Raw genomic sequence first — 20,593 nt, 5'->3', positions numbered from 1 at the left:
ACAATGAGCCTTATGTACACAAGCTAACTCCAACTTCCAGTCTATACAATTTTTGCCTGGTCTATTGAAAAAAAGAAATTTCAGACTCAAACCTTTCCCAACACCGTTTTGGACAATTATTGGGTAAAAATATTTAACATGCATTCCATGCTTTTTGAGAAACACAAGTACAGGAGGTGAGAATTGCAGTTAAAGACACACCAATATGTGTGGCTGTAAGAGATAACATTGTATTACCATAGTTCTTTCATCCCTTTTTGGGAAATGCAAAACTTAAAGCCTTCAGAGAAAATAATACAGGTGCTGCCCCATTCCCTGAATTCATGTCACGTTTCACTTGTCACTCTTTTGTAATAGAAATTAATGACACAAAAAAACCTGCCACCACAGATGAAAAACAAGTAAAAGGTAAAATAGAGGTCTGAAGTAAAAAGTTCTCCAGCACTATGTTTTTCTCTGAAATCTCAAGGCACCCTTCACATAAGTGCATGGCACTGCCACTCACAGCTCAGCCTCTTGTGCTCCCTCTTGTGTGCAGCAAATAATTGTAGTGCAGCAAGAGTGGTCCCTTTCCTCAAAATACTGCTTATAATGTTGTTACAAAGAGGATTCTTTCCTTTGAACTGTCTTCCATTTGTACAAGTGTCTTCCTTCTGTTTTTATATTGCAGCTTTCCAAACTTTTGTTTTCCTGCTTTGCTGTCCCCTAAAAAGGCTCTAGAAAACCAGGCAGCCTACAGCCTTAGGGAAAAATATATATGGGGTCATGAAAGACCACAGGCCTTAGACATCACAAGATTATCAGCAGGTAGGGTTTCTGACCTACAGTGTCCTTTACAAAAAAACTAAAAAATTCTGTGAGCCTGTCATTTTGAACCAGGCTGATAAGTAATGAGTGTCTGACTAGAAGATGGTTACTTAGAAAAGACTTTCTATGTACTAAGAGCTTTTTACTGATGGAAAAAACATACTCCACTGTGCTCTCAAAGAGGTTAAAATGTCATTAGTTACCTCAAGAGCAGTAGCTGCCATCTGAGATCCTGTTGTTTGTAACAAGTATTATTTGCCTTACCCTTACTTGCTCTACCCAGTGCCAGCACAGCCAGCATTCACTGCTAACCTGTTTGCCTGCCCTGCAGAACCATTCATGGTTCAGTCTGGGAGCTCAGAACTCAGAAGCAGAGAGATTAAAGACATTCACTTACTTGCACTCCTCCACAGCGGTCTCACCTAGACTGGAAATAGAAATCAGGGAATTCAGGCAGGGGTGGGAGTTTGATAAAGAACCCAGATGACCTGCACATAGAAAGCTTAGAGAAGGGAAAGAAAACAGATGCTGGCTCCTGTAAGACTTTTTTAAAGCTGAAGTCACTTACCTGTCAAGGTACCACCCATCACACACTGGTGATAACACAGCTGCTGTCACAGAACGTGACTCATGGACAGGGTAAGGTGGAAGGACACAACCATGCTCACCGTGCACACAGAGGTTTCATCCCCAGTCTTTACTCTGTTCCGAGCCAGAAGCTGCTCCAAGAGGCCCAGTCTGTGCAGCAGCCAGGAAAATGCCAACAGCAGTTCCCGACTTCCCACAGAGCCATCGGGGGGGAGCTGATGGAGCTGTGGCCTGTCATAGCCATGGTACCACAGCGCTGACTTCACAAACCTGATCTGGGTATCTGAAAAGAAAACAATTGAGAATAACACACTGCACACAATGCATTTATCCACTCAGTTCCAGAAACTGCTGCCTCCTCTGAGGGTAATATTTTTCATCCAGCCTCAGGAAGACAGTGGGGACTCAGTCTACATCAACAACTGGTGAAGGGCACGAGGTAAAGGGTAAAAGCCTTCTTTATGCTGCCCCATTCTGATTACAGGAACGACTGCCCAGGGAAAAGAAGAAATTCAAAGTTGGGATTAAGACCAGTAATGGCCTCTTGGAAATTAACAAAGGCAACAAAGGTAACTAGCCAACCCCACTACAACAGGACTCCAATTCACCTATTCATTTTTTATGAGTCACCAAGCATACTATGAATTAGTAAACACTCTGAATCACTTTACTCCTGAACGAAACAGGAATTTAGAGATAGGAGTTTCACAGCCTGCTGCAAATCTCTGAGCACCAGAGAGCAGAGATAATGCAGCACAGCACATGGGCTATTAAATTCTCAGGAATGCTCTGATCCATATTCCTTCACACCAGCAAATGTTACCTGACAGCTACAAGACAGGCACTGCAGGACTGTAAAATACTGAGGAAACACAGAGAAAGTTGTTATTAAAAAAGGTTCTGCACAGTAAGCCGTGGCTCTGTCCTAAGTCAAAAATAGAATAAAGAACATAATTAGGAGGACAATGAAAACAACACATACTGGCTAAGAACCAACAGTTGTAAAAGGAAGACCTGCTCAGAAAGTTTCTGGAATTCTCCAAAGGCAACAAGAAGCAAGTGATTAAGGAAGATTCAACCAATTCAAGACATTTAGACTTCCCACTGGGATTCAGCTTGCACAAAGAAACCAAGGCACTGCAGTGGAGGGAGAGGAAAAGCCCTTGAATCAATGACAAGTGCCCAGCAGACAAGAACCAGAGGGCAGGAACAAATAGTGGTTTCACATGAGGGCTCTGTGCTAAACAGCTGCTGTTCAAACAACTCAAAATGACACTTAGACAATGTGACACTGACAGATAACTTGCTGCTGATGTGATATTAGTAGTAAAGAATGCAGGCAGATCACGAAGGACTGCAGAACCTTGAGCCCATGCTTTAAAATGACAGATAAAAGTATTTTTAGAAAAAATGAAAAATTACGCGCTCAAAGAAAGAAACGTTCCTAACTTTACTGACATAAGAATGAGCCTGGAACTGATCAGTGGACTCAGGAACACAATCTCACATGATAAAGTTTTTAATGACAGTGTCACAATTGGTTCTGACATGCATCCAAAGGCAAACTCGATGTGAGAAACCTAGAAAGGACACTAAACAGAACACAAATACCCACCGTGACCCTTATTTCTTCACTCCCACAAAGGCTACAGAAGATTTAGAAAGAAATAAAGAGAAAGGACAATTACAGAACAGCTGCATTGTAAGAAACAATGAAGTAGGACAAGAAGATGAGCAAGAATGGATATGACAAAACTCTTCAAAATCGCGAGTGCTGCGCAATGGGTCAAGAGTGGATAATTTATTTGCACAACATTCAATACAAGAACTGTGAGCCATCAAAGCAAGTGAGTCAAACCACAATATGAGATGCTCTTCACACACGCAGCAAAATTCTGAAATTGCTCACTGTGGGACACTGTGGACTCTTAAGAGTCACCCAGGCTCAAGGAGGAACTGGATTTACAGAACAGGACTTCACGGAAAGTTATGAAACACAAATGTATTCTCTCTGGATTGGAAAGTCTGAGATGTAAACTACTAGAGGCTGAAGGAATATTCCCCCACCGCGTGAAAGCATCCATCTAGATTTGCTCTTTTCTTTCCCTTGGGCATTCACTTTGACAGCTGTCACAGCTGGGTGGAGCTAGAGGAATCTACAGTTTGATGCAGTTTAGGCATTTTTACAAAGCAAAAGACCTAAATCACTCCATTTGCTCTTTCCACGGAACCTGTGAATGAAACAAGCAGCTTCCCTTCCCCACGTTATGGTGGCAGAAATGCCTACGGCTTGCTAAAAATCCTGCCATAGATGCGTACTCCAATCCCTCAAGCACAAGAGGAGCATGGAGATATTACAGATTTTATTTTGATCACTCTTGAACATTCTGATATGAGCAGGGTTTTTTTCAGGTTGTCCTGTCCTTTTTTTGTGTGCACTTGTCAAGAAAGGAACTGCCATAACAGGTAAAGGCAGAAATACTCCAAAAGGAAGGATGATCAGTTCATGCTTTCCTCCTTTTTCAAAGCAAACAAGCATCCCATGCTGCCATCTGCAGTTCAAGGAGCTCCTCTAAAAATCACGTATCAAAGTGGCGGAAAGGAGAGCGTGTCAGGTGTTTTTTTTTTTTTTTAATCACCATTTCCCTGCTCTGATATATCACTCAGGCAAGATCCACCAAGGCAATTCACCACCTGAATTTCTGTGTTCTGTGTTTCTGTTCTGGTCCTTTATCTCCCCCTCTTTCATGTCTCCCTCTGCAACACACTGCCCTCACAGGAGAGGGCATAACTGGTGTATCAGTCAGGAACTGGGAGTGAGCAGCCAAAGCATGGATCTGGAACTGGGGCTCAAAGAGCCTTCCCATGACCTTAGAGAAGTCACTTTATTTTCCTCACATCTGGAGTGCTCTACTTAAAAGGCAACAGTGATAAATGGCAGTAAAGGTTATGTAAGCACCCAGGACCAAGATGGATTCCTCCAGAACATAAAACCAAGAGACAGGAAAAAACATCACTCAGATAGAAGATAACACCAGTCACTCAGACACCTCTTTGACATCTTCTTATGGCATTAGGATTAGGTAATTTATAGACAACGACCTACACAGGCCTTCCAACTAATCTCCATCTTCACATTTATTATTTACAAAAGTATATTCAGCGAGACCAAGCTGGGGAGGAACCTCAGGGTTCAGCTCACTTAGAACTATACTCAAGGCTGTGCTCTTCCACTGTGAGTCCTGACAAGTATTTTGAGTGATTTCCAAGATGATATTCAAATAAGGGCTATGGACTATCCTAGCGGGCTAAAATGGAAAGGAACTATAAACCAAGTACAAGAACAGACACATACATTACTTCATGCACTCAGACAAGAAACACCTGCATAGGTAGTGGTATTATGGGAAACTACTGCTTCAGAACAACATTTTCTGCTACCTTTGTCAAACAAACAAAAATATATTGCAGCTCCAGACCCCTTTCCCATGCTATAAAATCTGAGCAGCAGTTCCAGAAAAGAAATGTTTCCTCCAACTATCAAAATGCATACTGCACTGCTACCTGGTGTGGCTGTCAGGTTGTTAACCAAATTCATCAGCCTCCATGAAGAATGAACAAGCAGCATGAAACCATTAATCATGATTTCATCTGCAAGATTATGCCTGGAGTACTATCACACAGCTTACTCTGACTCTCCACTGTCCAGAGACACACTGCTGTGACATGTTTAAGGGGCTGGAGTTTACAAACAGTTTACACCTAAGTTTACAGTAAGTGCTTTTCACTGTGTGAAGAAAAAATTCTCCCAGAACAAGAAACCAGGAGCCAGTTGCAGAATTTTCTAACCACTGACTGGCAGGCTTCAATGGGATTCCTGAACCGGCCAAAGATCAGTGTTTCCTTTGGAAAAATAAAGGATACAAGGCCACTGGAGAATGGCTTCTCTTTTCCAGAAAGCCGTTTCGATGCACACAGTAACCCTTACACCAAAGGAGTCCTCACAGCTTTCCTCTGGGATCTGGCAACTGCTGCTCTCCATGCTCTAACCAAGGTAATTAAGAGGTTGCACAAAAAGAGCAAAGAAGAGAAAAGCTTGATCTGTGGACTAAGGCACTCGACTTGGATTAGAGGAATCTGTTTCAATTCTCTACTGTACAGCAGGATTCTATACAAACCTGAGAAAGTTATTTAGTGCCTATGCCCAAGGCTTATTTCATTTGCATTAAATACACAAGAGACCAGAGCTGGGGCAGAGAAGAAAAGCAGTAATATATTGATTGTGTTCACAGCAGACAACTCATCCACTTGCCAAGCAAAAGTAGTTAGTGTCATTTGAAAAACAGTACAGCTTTCCAACCTGAATTTCAGCTTTAATCACCAAGTTGTGACTAAAAAGGTTTCTAAAAATCAGCTGAGCAGTTCTGAGCAGAACCACACATTGCTACCTCACAATACAGCAGTGGAGGCTGTGTTTGCTCTCTCTAGAGCCAGCAACCTGCCACATGCACTTGGAAATTCCATCCCCAAATGCTACAGGCAATTAGTATGGGAGCAGCCAGGATCCAATAAGGTTGCACATGTGCAGGACCACATCCACGATGCTGTGGGAGACAGTCAATAAACAGACTTGCCATATACAGCAGATTGTGGATGACTGGAAAAACAAAAACAGCCAAATGAAAAACAGAAGTCCTCTGAGTAACAGGACTTCCTGCTGAACCACCAGCAAAACTATGCTGGTTTTGCTCTGCATTCCACAGTTTGTAACCTTTTTTAATTCCATTTAGAGCCAGCAAACTCTCAGCTACTCAGGGGCTTATACAGTGCTGTTTAGGGTGTTTTGCTTTCAAGGGCAAAAGTGAATTTTAAGTGGTTTTGGTATGAGGAGACCTTGATTAATCACAATACAATTCTCATATAATGCAAAGGCCCTAGATAGACATGTTTTATTGAATTCTCAATGAAAAGGCCCTAGATAGGCATATTTCAAGAGACAAGATGGGGACTGGTGGTGTACTTGGAATAACATACATTTAAGACGTAAACAGTCTTCTGCTATTGTGAGAAGCCAACCTACATTCAGCTCCTCTCTGGAGTAGTGGCCCTGTCCATAAAGACATTACTCACAGTCCCCCTAGAATAATCACACGCACTCTATTTCTTGTTCTGTCTAGAACTTCAGTCCAAAACACTGCCTTTATGGTCCTCATGTTGCAATTCATGGCTCTGACACAGGACTGGATAGAAAAGTACCAACAGAATCATGCATGGAATAGGAAAAGAAGGAATCAAAGGAAAACCAAATCTATTCCTCTAACTGTCTTTGCAAATACTGAGAATGCATAACATCATTGCAGAGATTTACCTGCAATAAAATGTCAAAGGGATGCAAGAGCCTGGGGAAACATCCAAGTTTCCAGGACAAAGCACATCAAAGAGGAGCAAACCCACCTCACAGTACATTTACTCATCAGTAAACCTGGTGCTCAGTACGTTGGTGGCACAGGTATTCAAAATGGAGCACTCATGACAGGGAGCAAGGAGCCACATAAAAGGTGCTACAAAACTAGTCCCAGTCCTTCCCTGGGACAGATGGAAATTGCAGGCAGCCAGACTGACCACGTTACCTATGGCGTCAGACTCTGTCCACCTGCTCCCGTGGATCTGTTTCAGAAGCACATAGAGCAGCCTCCAGAAATCCAGGCTCTGCAAAAGACAGGGGTGGAACGGGAGATCAGCAAAGTATCTGCCACATTACTTACTCTTAATTAGGCAATTAAGCCCATATCTGAACATCATACATGGAACAGCACACCTGCATCCAGCCAGCACCATCTGATTACGTAGGTTTAGGTACTACCTGTTGCATGAACACAGAATCTACAGAAAGGTGCACCCAGGAAGAAAAGGGCTAATGCTGGCTGTACAGCAAGACCCAGCATTTCTACAGTGAGACACGTGTAGAGGAGCATGGATTCCAAAATGTGGTCTGACACAACCACATACAGCACAACTCACCAGTAGCCAAACAAGCACTCGAACACTGGTAAGATCTGACCATGACAGTGTCAAAAACTCACAAACAAGAGGCAGCACAGAATGAGCTGCAACTAGGAATCATTTCTTGGCCATGCAAGGACAGCATGGTGACAAACTCAGTGATTCTTGCAGCTGGAATTTCAGTCAACACTCGTAAAATCCTTAAAATAGCTGAGGAAGGGAGGTACCCTGTGTGCGAACTGGAGGCCTCGGAGGCAAAGCAGCAACACCCAAGCTGCGGTACAGTAAAGGGCAGCAAACCTCAGGTGACACTGAAAGGTGTTGCAGACCAAGGTGAAATACCAAGCCTTAAGTTAAAACCACAGCAAGACAAAACCCTTCCCAGAGCAGCGAGTTTGCTGAGAGCTCCCTAACACGTGTCAGCTGGGCCCACACCGAAGCGGAACCACAGCGAAGCCCCGCACGCAGGTGCCTGTCCCAAGGCTCAGCGCCCCTCGCGCTGCCATCCAGACCCCGTCCCCGGGCCCAGCCCCGCTCGGGGCTCGCTCCCCGCTGCCCTGTGCCTGTGCCCCGCAGGAGGCGGCGCGGGGCGGGCGGGGGTCTCCGGGCGGAGCGGCCGGCGCTCACCGCCTGCGGCCGGTCGAACCTGGCGCGGCGCAGGGTGTCGGGGGCGGGCCGGGCGCGGGGCGGCAGGGCCCGGCACAGCGCCCCGACGGCAGCGGGCAGCGCCCGGCCCCGCTCCCGGCCGCGCTGCTCCCGGTGCTGCTCCCGCTGCCGGCCCCGCATCCCGCCGCTTCCCGCCGCTCCCCAGCCTCGGCGGGAGCGCCCTTCCGCCCCGCCCGCCCGCGGCGGCGCCCCCTGGCCGCGGGGAGGGGGCACTGTCCCTGCCGGCGGCTCCCGGACCGCCGCTGGTCCCGGGGCTTATTCCGCCTGCGCGCGAGGCCGGGGCCGAGAGCGCTCCGGGCCTCCTCAGGCAGTGCCCCCACACATGTCACCTCCCACTGCTCACACGTGCCCTGAGCCATGGACGCGCCTCCTGCCCCGCCAAAAAACACGCGGGGAAGCCCTGCGAGCTTCCCCCACCCTTCTTGGTGGACAGAGCTGGTGTAAAACCCGGCTTCGGCTCTTCCAAAAACAGCTCTGCTGCAGTCAGAACAGCTTCTCGGACGATGGGAGAGCGCAGGGTTTGGCAGCAGCAGGTCTGCAGATATCCCTGCCTGCCTCTTGCTCAGCGGGCTGTGATGCGGCCAGCTCGGGTCCCCAGGCATATAACCCCTTAAATGAAGCAATCCCGGGGATTAATCCTTGGGGGCCCGTGGGGGAGAAGCGGGTCTGCTATTTGGGAGAAGCCGGAGTTCCTGAGAGAAGTCCACCCTTGGCTAGAATTTACAAAACCAAAACCTGGCATAGAAATGGATTCCTGCTGCGGATTTACAGAGGGAGCGCAACTGGTCTGTGCCAGGGACACCGGTCTGCTCCGCCAGCACTGCGGGGATCCTGCCTGTGCCTGGACATGAGACCTGCTGGAAGCCCCCACTGATGGTTTCTTGGCCAGTTCCCCAGTTCATAGTCCATTTAATGTGCTCACTGTGGATCTAGCGTGATGCCTGTACTTTCTTTTCACCAGGATCTGAACAACATGAAACAACATGTGAAATTCCTTCCCGCTACAAAACAGGCTCTTGCAGCCAAATGGCTGCTTGCAATGAGGAGAGAAATCACAGTGGTCCGAAGAGACCTCCAGCCAACATGAACTGTGTGTGCACTCTTTCCCTCTGGTTGCTCCTCTCCTGCCTCCCACCCCTGTGCTGCAGAGCACAGCCCCTTCCAATGCTGAGCGCTGCTTTAGAGCTCTCCCAGTCCTGTGGATCCTGGCTCCTGCTCCCGCCAGCCCTGAAAGGACCCCTGGGTGTGAGTTATCCAGGCTTAAGGATTTTTAAAATATCTTCTCTAGCAGCTGTTGTCTCACATCCTCCTTTCCTAATGGTCTGGAAAGCATTTTCCTTATCCCTTGTCCAGTTCTAGCTCAGCAATCTGTATCCACTTCTTTGCTCTCCTTCCTCACAGGCTTGGCATTTCCACATGGTTCCTTGCCTTTGGTTTCCAACAGCCCATAAAGTCCTTTTTTATTGCCCAGAGCCTTATCGAACCTGGACAATCCTCTGCTGTCTTTGGCATCCTTCTTGGCTTTCCATACCTTGCTGCTATCGGGCGCTGTCTAGCCCCTCCATGACACATCACTTGTCTGTTTTCCCGTCCCTGCTGCAGTCTCCAGGCAGGAGGACTTTCAGCTGGAGCCAATTTCCTGTGTTTTCCTGACCACTCCATAAACCCTGCTCAAAGCTATCCCTGTCCCCACACACATTCCTCTGTCTAGGCCTTTTCCCCCCCGGGGCAGCTGCTGAGACAAGGGCTCTCCTGCATCACCCAGTGCACACACAGTGCGTGGTTCTGTCCATCACCCCTCGTCTGGGCTCCTGTCCCCCAGCCAGCACACCAACCCCCAGGGCCAGCAAACATCACCAATCAGCATGGGAGCAGCAGCTGGGATTCACACCATCCCAGCACACCGAGAGCCCCGTGCCACCTCTCCATTCCGCTGGCCAAGCCAACCCCGTGGTACCCCAGCACGGGCTGGCTGCCCTCCTGGCCAGCATCCCCTGGTCCCTTGCCCTGTGGCTCTCCCGGCACGCAGCCCCGTGGGCACAGCTGACACAGGACGCCTGGCGCTGCAGAGGGCTGGCACTCGGCCACGGGCAAGTTGGACGCCAGGCAGATCACTCCAGCCTCTCTGGCGCGGCACAGCACAGCGGGTTCTCAGTCCCAGCGTGTGAGGCCCCACTTATCTGCTCTACCAGCTGCCTGGGCGGTTTTCCCAGGGTGGGAGAAGCCGATGGGAAGGCAATGGTTTCCTGCTGCAGAGATGGACCATGTGCAAGGGACAGACTAAGGAGGTGACGGTGTGACAGCCCCCAGTGTGCTGTCCCAGCAGGGATGGTGATGGCACCCCACTGGCAGCAGAGCCCCTGCCCTGCTGCATCCAGGCCACCCTCACCTCCCCTCTCCCAAGCACCAGTCCCGTAAGGACTGGCAGATGGAAACAAGCAACGGCTGGCTGACTTCAGCACACAACCCTGATGTCATCGTGGAGATTGGAAGCCTCCAGGACCCTCTCTGTGGAAAGAGGAAGCAGGACAGAGCTAGCTTATTGGCTAGTCCCCTGGGTCCCAGGCACTGAGGCAGATTTGGGGCGAGCGTGGCAGCGGGGACCACAGTGGAAAGGGAAAATCCGAGCACATACTGAGGGGCCAGGGATGCTTTACCTGGGAGAGGCCATTGGACTTTGCCCTCTCTGGGTTCCCGGGCTCGTGTGGTGCCACACAGCCGCCCATTTTTGGCATGATGCGTCAGCTGTGGTCATTTCTGTGCCGGGTGACTCAGTGGGGCCAAGGGCGCCTGTTTGCACCCGTGCCATGGCAACTCACCACCACACATGGCCCTGCTGTGTGTGCAGGGTAGCCAGAGATGATGACGGGAGCCCTGTCCCATTGCCTCATGCTGATTGTATTTGATAGCAGCCATCCCTGCCCGCTCTGGCAGCAGCACAGCTTCCTGATGTTACCTCAGCCCCACTCTGCCAAGGGGAAGGTATGAGCTCTCCTCCTGGAAAAACAACTCCTTTAGTCTTTTGGGTTTTGGTTTTTTTCTTAATGCTTTTATCCCCGTGAAGGCGTGGGAGGGAGCCAGCCTGTCTCCTGGCCAGGCATCAGTGCTTCCCACGCTCCACCGACAGCTCGGGTGGCCGGAGTTCCTCACTTCTCTCCTTCCCCTCTCCTTTCCCTCTCGTTCTGCAGTGTGGTGTCTGCTGAGCAGCCATCAGAGCAGAGCACAGCTTCCCTCCCTACCCACTCAAGGGAGGCCTTGGGTGGCTGGAGCATTTCACACCCTGAGCAGGTCAGGCAGCCTGCACCACTTTCTACTGCAAACATTTCCAGCTCCTTTCCCGCTCCCAACCCAGCTCTGTTATACACACTCACTCTTCCCTCACTGGGACATCAGGTAAACCAGAGTGGGAAAAGGCATGACCTGGCAGCATGGCCAAGATGCTGGCAGAAAGGAGCCAAGCAAGCACAGGGGCTGTGAACACAGATTGCCTGCATAGATGGGCTGCAGCAAAGCTGTAATGACTGTAACGCTCTAGTGCAGGTTTTCCTGGACACAAGCAGTTAGTCAGCAATAGGCCTGTGTGTGGGCTGTAGCACCAAAATTCAAGGTCAGCTCCCAGCAGTTGGATGTTTAAGAAAGGTGGTGGTGTTTCAGGCCTTCTGATGCAGGGCTTTCAGTATAAGTGAATTGGGAAGGATTAGAAAAGAGATCTGAGGTCTCAGCAACTCTCTTCTCAGGAGTTTCACCCTTTTTACTTTAATAGCCAAGTTCCTCTGCACAGAGAGAAACTCCCTCTGACCTCTTCCCCCAGGGCCTTTAACATAATGCTCACCAAAACAAGACAGAGGCTTCAGTGGGAAGTTCTTGCACCATTCCCTCTTGAAAACTCTCCCTGTTTCGTTGAAAATAACATGTGAGGTGTGAAAGTAAAAGTCAGCTCTAGGTGCCTGATGTCAACTTTTCTGCTTCCGCTCCTTGCTTAGGCAAGCCACCCAGGACCTGGCAAACATCCCCAGGGCTTTCTGCACCCAGCTCCTCTCCAGCACTGGATCACCATCAACAGGAATGGGGTGAGGATAGAACAGCCTGTGCCCTCCTCTCCCTGCTCCCTAGCTAGACCTCAGTTTCCATACCTCAGTTCATGGTCCCATTCACTTCTCATTACGCCCCTGGTTGTCATACCCAGAGTCCCTCTGCCTTCAGTATTTTCAATGTTTGCTGGAGATGTTGTTCCCCATCTGGAACAAGGTTTGACCCTCCTTTTCTCACCTCTGCAGAGCTGTTTCCGTTGGTGAGATGGGGTTCCCCAAACCACTGCTTTGCAGCACTTGACGGGAAGTCCCATCTCACCACACAATCTTGCAGAGCTCCTGCTGCCTGACACCAGCTGCATGCTCCCTCTTACCACATGGTCTGGATAAGAAGGCAGATTTCTGAGGTGTTAGGAGATGGGCAGACACTTTTCTGACCTAAAAGATATCAGAGCTCTTTGAGCTTAACGCAAATCAGCCTTAAAAATACCCGAAGCAGCAGTGCACTGGATACCACCCAGCTACAGACTGGTTTCATCCCCATGAGCCATGCACAGCAAAGAGCAGGAAGCCACAGCCCCTGTGCCACTCTCTCCCAGCCAGGGGCTGCACAGATGAGACACAAAACCACCTCAAGGGAAGTGCTAGCAGTGTCACATCCATGTCCCCATCAGCACTGGTAGGAAAGGGTGAGTGGCCCTGTTGGTGTCCCAGCGAGGTAGCATTGAACCAGGCACCCGGCACGTGTTAGTCCAGATGTGACCCAAAGCCTGCAGCCACGCTGCCAGAGCACAGCCCCATCCAGGGGCCGAGCCTGCTGCCTCCCCTAAGGATGACCCTAAGGAGAACCCTTCTGTAAGGCTTCCAGCCCAAGCTATCTCCCTTGCCAGCTGCAGGCACAGGGAAACATCTGTCCCCTGCTTCAGATTGAGGTCTGTCAACCTGTGCTGAGAGAAGGACGCAGGGTCAGATGACCCAAACTGGCCATTCCTGCCTGCACTGTGCCCCCATGGCTGAAGGGCCCCCCAGCCCCCTTTCTGCCCCCCTCTCCTTTTCTCTTCTGTACAGAAAGTCACAAAGGCAGGATGAAGAGCAGCAGCAGTTAAGTTTTTAAACCCATCCTGTTTTCCGTCTTTGCCAAAACCTCTTCTGCTTCCCTACCCAGGGCGTTGGGGCTCGCCCACACCCAGCTGCCAGAGGAACTGTGATGTTGTTTGTTTTTTTGTCACAGTGATGAAGTGTTTATAGCAACTATCACTCCACAACCCACAGACTGATCTCAGCCCAAACTCAGGAAATAATGGCAGAGAAAGCACAGCCCCTTTCTTCAGGGTCACCAACAGTGGTGTTTCAGGTCACCAGAGCAGGGAAGCTTTGTGCTGGGCATCACCATGCTGTCAATCACCCAACAACTTTTGCTGTCCCAGACGGGCAGAAAGCTGGGATTTGCCCTGAGTTCTTGCCCTCCCTGCTGCAGGAGCAGCACAGCCAGGGCATCACCACACTGGGAGGGAAGGACCGTCCCTGCCTGTCCCAAGCTCCTGCCAAGGCTCAGACAAAAGCATCACAGATGAGATGCACTGGAAACCACACCGCTCCCTGTCTGTGCAGTCATACTCCAGGCCACAGAGATTTACTGTTCAAATGGAGAAAAGATTGTGTCTGCTGACAGCCCACCTCCCTGGCCGCTGCTGAGCCTCGCTGAGCATCCAGGGGAGGCCTGGCTCGGGTGTGGATTTTCTATCCAAATGAGATACAGATGTTTCTGCTTCCTCTCCAAAGACCAAAGCAAGTTTTAAAAAAATCAATTTATCATATATTTTCTTTGACCGAGGCTCCTTGCGGATGTGACCTGTGCCTGAACTGCCCAACCTCACAGCATCAAGGCTGGATCAGGCAGGGAGTGTGGCTTGTACAAGCACAGCTCTTGGAGGGGAATATCCCAACAGCAAGTACTGGGGCTTAAAGCCATCTCAGTGGGAGCTCTTACTGTGGGGCAAGCAGAGAAACAGGACTCTAAGAAGGAGATTTTGGGAATCAATACCCAGAGGCTTGTGCCCAGACCATGCTTGAGGAACCCCTATTTTTTAACACATACATACATACCCCTGTGCAGCAAGGAGTGAGGCACCTGCAGGATCAGGCTTAGCTGCAGCTGCACAGGCCTGGCACAGCCCAGTTCCTACATCCCTCCACACACCCAGGACAGGGAGAGATGTCCTCGGCTACCACAAGTACACTGCAAATCCATGGCCAGGGTCCAAAGTAAAAGGCAGCCCTGGGCAGCACACAGAGCAAATAGCAGCACACAGCAAACAGCAGGATACTGCCTCCTGCCCCAGCTGCAGCCACTGCCAATGAAAAGGGCTGGCATTTGAAGGGCTGGATCACCCCAGCCTCTTCCTGTGCTATCCTTGCTTTTCCATACCTCTCACTGCTTCCCTCCTCATCCCTGCTGGCCTGGCCCCTTGTACTTGGAATAAGCTGCTTCTGAAATTGTAGCACAGGGCCCTGCTGGGAAGGACCCTGAGCCCAGTTCACAGCCTCTTTTCCCAGCTGGACACACTTACGCAAATCCCAAGGATGACAAGGCTTGTGTTTGCCATTACTTTAAATGCTTGAGGGAAAACACTATCTCACTGGCACACTCAAGGCTGCTGAGATTATATCACTAGTTTGCTTTGAAGCTCAGCTGACAGGGGAAAGCCATGCCCCAGTGCCCCAGAGGCAGGCTGGGTGCTAGTGGCTGTGCAGAGAAGGACCGGGTGTGGATGGCCAGGAGCCACGGGTCCATGGGTGCTGGCACCCCCGGGAGGCTGCTGGCAAAGGCAGCAGTGGGAGCAGGAGGTCCCTACGAGCCCTGGCTGGCTGGGAAGTCTGATGACAGCCAAACAGCAGTAGCCAGGGTTTGCCTTTGACACAGACGCCTGTGTTATCGGGGTGGGAGGTGAGGCAGCGCCTTGTAGCAATAAGCAAGTTTAATTGGAAGTTTTAAGATGCTTATCAGATCAGGCTGCTTCTGACACCGAGGATTTTGACAGTGGACATGTATCTCTGACCCCTGAGGGTTTTGGCCAAGTCCCAGGAAGGCTGACGTGACAGTAAAATGCAGAGCAGTCTCTAAGGAAATGCATGCATAAACTGTAGACAAAAATATCCCAGTGGGTGATGAGATATCTCTGAATATGTAAATGGAGTTGTTCAGGTTACGGAAAGACATGGTTAAGAAACCATTTTAGAAACATCCCTCAAGTTGACATCTTTGACATCTGTCAGTGCCGTTTTTCCAGTAGGGCAAAAACACTGAAACACGAAAGAGCAAAGCTCGTGTGAGCCAGCTCTTGCTTTCTAACACCACAGCTCTGCTTTCCCTGCTGAGGGAGGCTGGCTCTGCTTAGATGGCAACCTCCCGCCTCCCTTGGCCTTTCTGTGTGGCTGTTCAGAACAAAAGCAGCAAATATCAAGTTCTCCTGATGAGACAGTCAACCCCCTCCCAGCAAGACACCTCTCTGCCCCACCTGAGGGCACGTGGGGCCATCACACAGTGTGGGGCTCAATCCAAAGGCCACAGGGGCCTCAAGCAAGTGGCAAGCGCTTCACAAACGAGTCCCGTGGGACTCCTGTTACAGAGAGCACAGCTGCTACAGGAGGGAAGCATCTTTTCATTTATTAAAGACTGAGAATACAACTGTGGGCCCAGCCACGAGAGCTGGATGCCCAAAGCAGAGCTAGGTTTTGGCTGGAAGGGCGCAGTCTCCTCTCCAGGCAGCCTTCAGCAGTATCAGCCAAATTTCCTACCCGGCAGGGCAACCCAGCATCCCCACCCTGGCAGCACTCCATCTGGAGCAGAGCCTCTCTCCACACCAGCCCAGCCTTGGTTACTTATTGCTTTGAACATGCTAGTCTAGTACAGGGTGAATTAAAAACAAAAATGCATGTCTGCTGCGGTGTGTTTGTGGTATCTTCAGGTTGTGCTGGGAACCCTGGACATCAAACCTGGAGAGGGATGGAAGAGAGGAGCAGGTGAAGTCAGGCTGGGCTGCGAGCAGAGATATCCCAGAGACAGCAGCGCTCCAGGACGGATCCTCTCTTTGCCAACGGGCCACAAGCAATGGCCTTTGGCATCTGCTGCCAGAACTAAGTGAGTCCTGCCAGTCAGCGGCGGCTGGTGGAGAGGAGCAGCTGGCACCCAGCTCCTGAGCCCCAGAGCAAGGGCTGGGAGCCACAGCCAGCCCAGAGAGACGCTGTGGCAGGCCTGCCTTTCCCACTGGCCTGAGGGAGGACAGCCCCAGCCAGCCCTTGGAGCCGGAGACACGAGGGGAGCTCCGAGGGAAGGACCAACCTGAGGTTTATTTGAAGGTGTGGCTCTCAGCTCCGCCCCGGCCGAACCCTGGAAGAGATGGAGCGGGGTCAGCATTGCCATGGGATGGTGAGCACACCGGCGGCTGCAACTCGCCGGGAGACAGGAGCCCTGAGCCCCCTCAGTCCCTCCACAACCCCGTCACAGACACCCTACCTTTGGGCCCAAACAAGGCAGCGTAGCAGGGGTGGTTGCAGTAGGGTTTGCCATCGTGCTGCAGGGAGAGAGAAAGAGCATCAGCCCCACCAACCCTTCAGCTCCACCTCTGCCTGTCCCAGCCCTCAGTTGCAGGGGACAGGGACCTCCTGAGCAGCAAACCTCACCTCTGCATGGCCTCCAGATGTCAGGGTCTTGTTACACTTCTCACATCTCAAGCAGGGCCGGTGCCAGTCCTTCCCCAGAGAAGTCACCTTCTCGGCTGCCATGGAAAAGAGGTGGGTTAGTTGAGGCACCGAACAGGCACGAGTTAGTTTTGGCAGATTGGCTGCCTTGCCATCAACCCTTGGGATGACATTTTTGGGCATTTTCTGAAGTCTGCCTGCCCAGGACAGAGGGCACAGTGTTCAAACCCAAGTGTTCTCTGTGTACACACAATGCCATACACATCCAGGAACACGGATCTGCAGCAGCAGTGCCACGCCCAGGGTGAGCATGGCTGCATCCATGAGGATGGACTGACTTCTACTCCATCTTCCAAAGCTCTGAGGACCTACCTCCTTCCAACAACAGCCTGCACGGGGATTAATTTCTCTGCAATGAGCTGGAGCCCAAGAAATCACTAGAGCTGGCAGAGGTGAAACGGGATGCTGGCGAGGACTGAGGAGGCAAAGCCATTGCCACACCCTGCCAACACAAACCAGTCCCCTCCAGCCACAGCTCCGATTCTGCTGGCACCATGGCAAGCCAGAGCAGAGCTGGAGCCTGGCTGGGGTTCAGGCAGCCATGGGAGGGACAACATCCCAGAGCCAGGACATGTTTACAGAGAGGGGGGGAAACACAAGGGTGGCTTTTAATTGCAGCACAGCAGGGGAGAAGGGTATTTTCTGCAGACGTGTGTGCTCTTCGTATTGGCAGCAGAGCTCCTGGGAATTTGTTAAGTGATTAAACAGGGCTGTCCACAGGAATCCTGTCAGAGTCCGGTCAGAAAACTGTCCCCATGCCTGCAAATGGGACCAAGCCAGTGTGGGTAGTGCGTGCCCTAGGGGGCCCTTGGCAGCCTGAAGCACCTCTTCTTTGCAGTCCAAATATGCCCACAACAGCTTGTGCAAGGAGCAAGCTGATGGCTGCAGAGGTGGGAGCGGGGGCAGTGCCCAAATGCCACAAGGCAGCCCTGCTGCCATTCTTCAGTGGCACAAAGGGCCTCCTATGCCCGCAGCCTGGCAGGGGCAACAGTGTCCTCCCCCTGGGCACCCCTAGGAGCCCGAGCCTGGCCCGTGGCAGGACCCTCCTATCACAGGGTTTCTGGAAGGAGCATAGCCTCCCCATCTCTTGCACACGCATTTGCACCAACACTTGGGCAGGAGCTCTGCTAAGGCTCAGTACAGCACTCAACCATGAAGGCAGAATTCCTGCAAACCCCATCCCTACCCCTCTCAGCACCACCTCCTCCCCTCCCCTGCTCTCTACAGACACGATTTGGCCCAAAGCAGCCTGAGGCACGCCCAAGCAGGACTGCCGGGCTCTGAAAGCCTCAGGGTGCCCCAGAGCAAGGCTTGCTCTGCCTTCTCTGCCAGCACTTTGGATAATCTGCAGGCACAGAAATCAAGCATCAAGCTTGGTCCTCCAACAGCTTTTGAACCCTCCTCAGCCTCTGCATCAACAGAGACGTTTCGTAATAAGTGCAAGTGTGATAAGTGCAAGGTCAAACCCCTCCTTGGTCAAACGGTCCCGTCCCAGCTCCTCCACGGCCGCACCTGCAGGCACAGCAAACCCAGCTCGCCCTGAGCGGGAATGATACAGACCCACAGGGAAAGGCACTCACTGACACCAGCACCTTGGTGGCTCCTGATACCAAGCCACATGGGTGGATGAGGCACCCCAGGATCCTGAGTCGCAGGAGGGAGCCACAAACTATATTGTGCCAAAACCCCCATCTCAAAGCCTGGCTGCAAGCAGTGAGTTCAAGGCAAATCAAAGTTTCCCAGCCACAGGAACCACAGCCCCAGCAGCCCTCTGGGCAGCGCCCACGCCAGCCCCGGCACAGCTCCCCAGGGTGGGCATCGCTAACAGACAGAGAGCAGCTCCTGTGTTTGAGCCCCCAGCTCCTTGGCAGAGCACAAATAGTTGGGACACATGCACAAGCAGAGCAGAAATAAAGCAGAGAGAGAAGTCAGTGATGGCACCTGGGTTCCAGATCCCTCATCTCTCATAAATTAGAAAGCAGGGAGTGTGTGTAAGCTGCTCCCAGCAAACCCCCTCCAGTTCAGCTATGCCAGGCAAGTGGGGAGGTCTGGCAAAGGAACCTGCCCATTCCAGCAGCTGATAGCAGAGTGAGAAGCTCAAACCCCACAGATATCCTCAGACAGGATAGCAGGTCCATGGCCCCAGAAGGGGCAGGAGCTTTGGGGCCCCAGTTTGGAGGGAAGATATCTGCGGGAAGCCCAGCAGCAGACGGCAGCCCAACAGGGCTCACACCTACCCTGCAACAGCAGCTTAAAAATACCACCCCAGAGGTGTCATCCTGCTGTGCTAAACCACACAGAACAACATGTGGGTGACCCCCTGACCCAGGAACTTGCTGGAGGGCAGGATTTGCCATTGGGGAAGGTGCTTGCTTCACCTGCCCAGGCTTTCAGAGCAGCAAGCTTTACCAGCTGGGCCTTTAGTCTCCAGACTGGCTCAGGGCTGCGGGCTGTGCTGGGAAGGAAGTGGGGTGAGCACCCATGCTGCGCTAGAAGCACCCAGTGCAGCCTGTGCTCTGCAGCCAGGCACCTCCTTGGGGGTGGATCTATAGGATCATCCACCCGGGGCACCCCGGGGACCCGCAGCCCAGGGGTGAGCAACTTTGGGGTACCCCAGGAATTTGCAGAGATGGGGTGCGCAATATGGGGGCACCCAGAAGCCGGGGTGCCCGGAGGACCCACAGCGCGGCGAGGGGCAGCATCGGTGCCCGACAGGTCCCCCGCGGTGCGGGCGGCTGGGGAGGGGCAGGAAGTCCTTACCGAAGTAGACCTCCTTCTGGCAGCGGGGACACTTGGGCATGGTCTCGGCTCGGCTGGGCTCCGGACTCCGCTCGCACCGGCTGTGGGATGCTCCACGCCGGCCCCGCCGAAGTCACTGCCCGCCCGCCCCGCCCCGCCTCGCCCAGCGCCGCCCAGATGTGCGCTCCGCCCCACCCAGATGTGCGCCCCGCCCGCAGCTGGAGGAGCCCGCCCGGGGCATGGCCCTGCCAGGGCTCCCGAGACGGGGTCCCGCACCCCTCCCAGCCCTACACCCCCTGCACCTCTTGCCCCCTGCAATCCCTCCAACTGTACCCTTTGCACCCTTTGCAGCCCCACACCCCTTGCACCCCTTGCCCCCTGCAATCCCTCCAACTGTACCCTTTGCACCCTTTGCAGCCCCACACCCCTTGCACCCCAACCTCCACTGCCCCGCACAGAGCCCTGTCCCCTCTGCGCACCAGCTCCCTGCCCACGCTTGTGCTGTGCCGGTGGCCGAAGCCCCGCTCAGAGCGGGAGCTGTGATTGGCATCTGTCAGTTAACCACACTCCCAGATAAGAATTCATGGGGTGCTGGCCATCTAGGGTCACCCCCTCTGAGCACAGACGTGTTTTCTCCCAAGGAAATGTAAAAGTCAACCCTCAGGCAGGGTTTCCTGCCCGTGGGGAATTTCGGGGTGCGAGATGGAAGCAGGAGGGAGCTGCAGGGCTGTAACTCCCCGCTTGCAGGACATTGGGAATGGCGTGGGTGCAGGACATGGCTGCACTCACTGTGGAGAGCCAGCCTATCTGTGTCACTGACTTTGTCATTTTATTAGGAGGGAGGACTTGTTGTTCCTTTGTGCTTGGCTGTGAAGGAAATGAAAAGCCTATCCAAAGGTCTGTTTTGTATGAAACAATCCTCCCCAGGGCATGTTGCTGTGCTGGAAAGGTCATGAGGGCTTGTGAAACCCAGCGCCAGGACGCCTAGTGACTGCCTC

At 52.0% G+C, this 20,593-nt stretch overlaps 2 protein-coding genes across 2 annotated transcripts in view; both read right to left on the bottom strand.

The window, feature by feature from the left end:
• The window catches only part of TEDC1 (tubulin epsilon and delta complex 1), a 67,669-nt gene extending 59,485 nt beyond the window's left edge, over positions 1 to 8,184 (bottom strand). Inside the window, exons 1-3 of the mRNA XM_032118128.1 lie at positions 8,026 to 8,184; positions 7,026 to 7,104; positions 1,476 to 1,678 (exon numbers count right to left, since the gene is read on the bottom strand). Coding sequence (XP_031974019.1) covers positions 1,476 to 1,678; positions 7,026 to 7,104; positions 8,026 to 8,184 — 441 coding nt within the window. The remainder of the gene's footprint in view (positions 1 to 1,475; positions 1,679 to 7,025; positions 7,105 to 8,025) is intronic.
• A 7,553-nt stretch (positions 8,185 to 15,737) lies between these two features.
• On the bottom strand, positions 15,738 to 19,753 carry CRIP1 (cysteine rich protein 1). The gene is made up of 5 exons (XM_032118134.1): positions 19,617 to 19,753; positions 16,779 to 16,873; positions 16,612 to 16,669; positions 16,438 to 16,485; positions 15,738 to 16,091 (listed from the first exon to the last, which is right to left on the bottom strand). The coding sequence occupies exons 1-4, from the start codon at positions 19,654 to 19,656 to the stop codon at positions 16,445 to 16,447; spliced, it is 234 nt and encodes a 77-aa protein (XP_031974025.1). The 5' UTR covers positions 19,657 to 19,753; the 3' UTR covers positions 15,738 to 16,091; positions 16,438 to 16,444.
• Positions 19,754 to 20,593: the final 840 nt, after the last annotated feature.

The sequence above is a fragment of the Corvus moneduloides genome, chromosome 9 (assembly GCF_009650955.1).
Source record: "Corvus moneduloides isolate bCorMon1 chromosome 9, bCorMon1.pri, whole genome shotgun sequence".
In the NCBI taxonomy this organism is placed as follows: domain Eukaryota; kingdom Metazoa; phylum Chordata; class Aves; order Passeriformes; family Corvidae; genus Corvus; species Corvus moneduloides.
Note: the sequence above shows the minus strand (reverse complement) of the source record. Positions and strands in the feature narration are given on the sequence as shown.

Bases quoted from the DNA above. Each gene is read 5' to 3' on its own strand.
- CRIP1 (XM_032118134.1), bottom strand. From the start codon at position 19,656: ATGCCCAAGTGTCCCCGCTGCCAGAAGGAGGTCTACTTCG. The intron at 16,874-19,616 runs GTAAGGACTTCC...TTTCCATGGCAG, and splicing joins CCAGAAGGAGGTCTACTTCG to CCGAGAAGGTGACTTCTCTG. The intron at 16,670-16,778 runs GTGAGGTTTGCT...CTCTCCCTGCAG, and splicing joins CATCTGGAGGCCATGCAGAG to CACGATGGCAAACCCTACTG.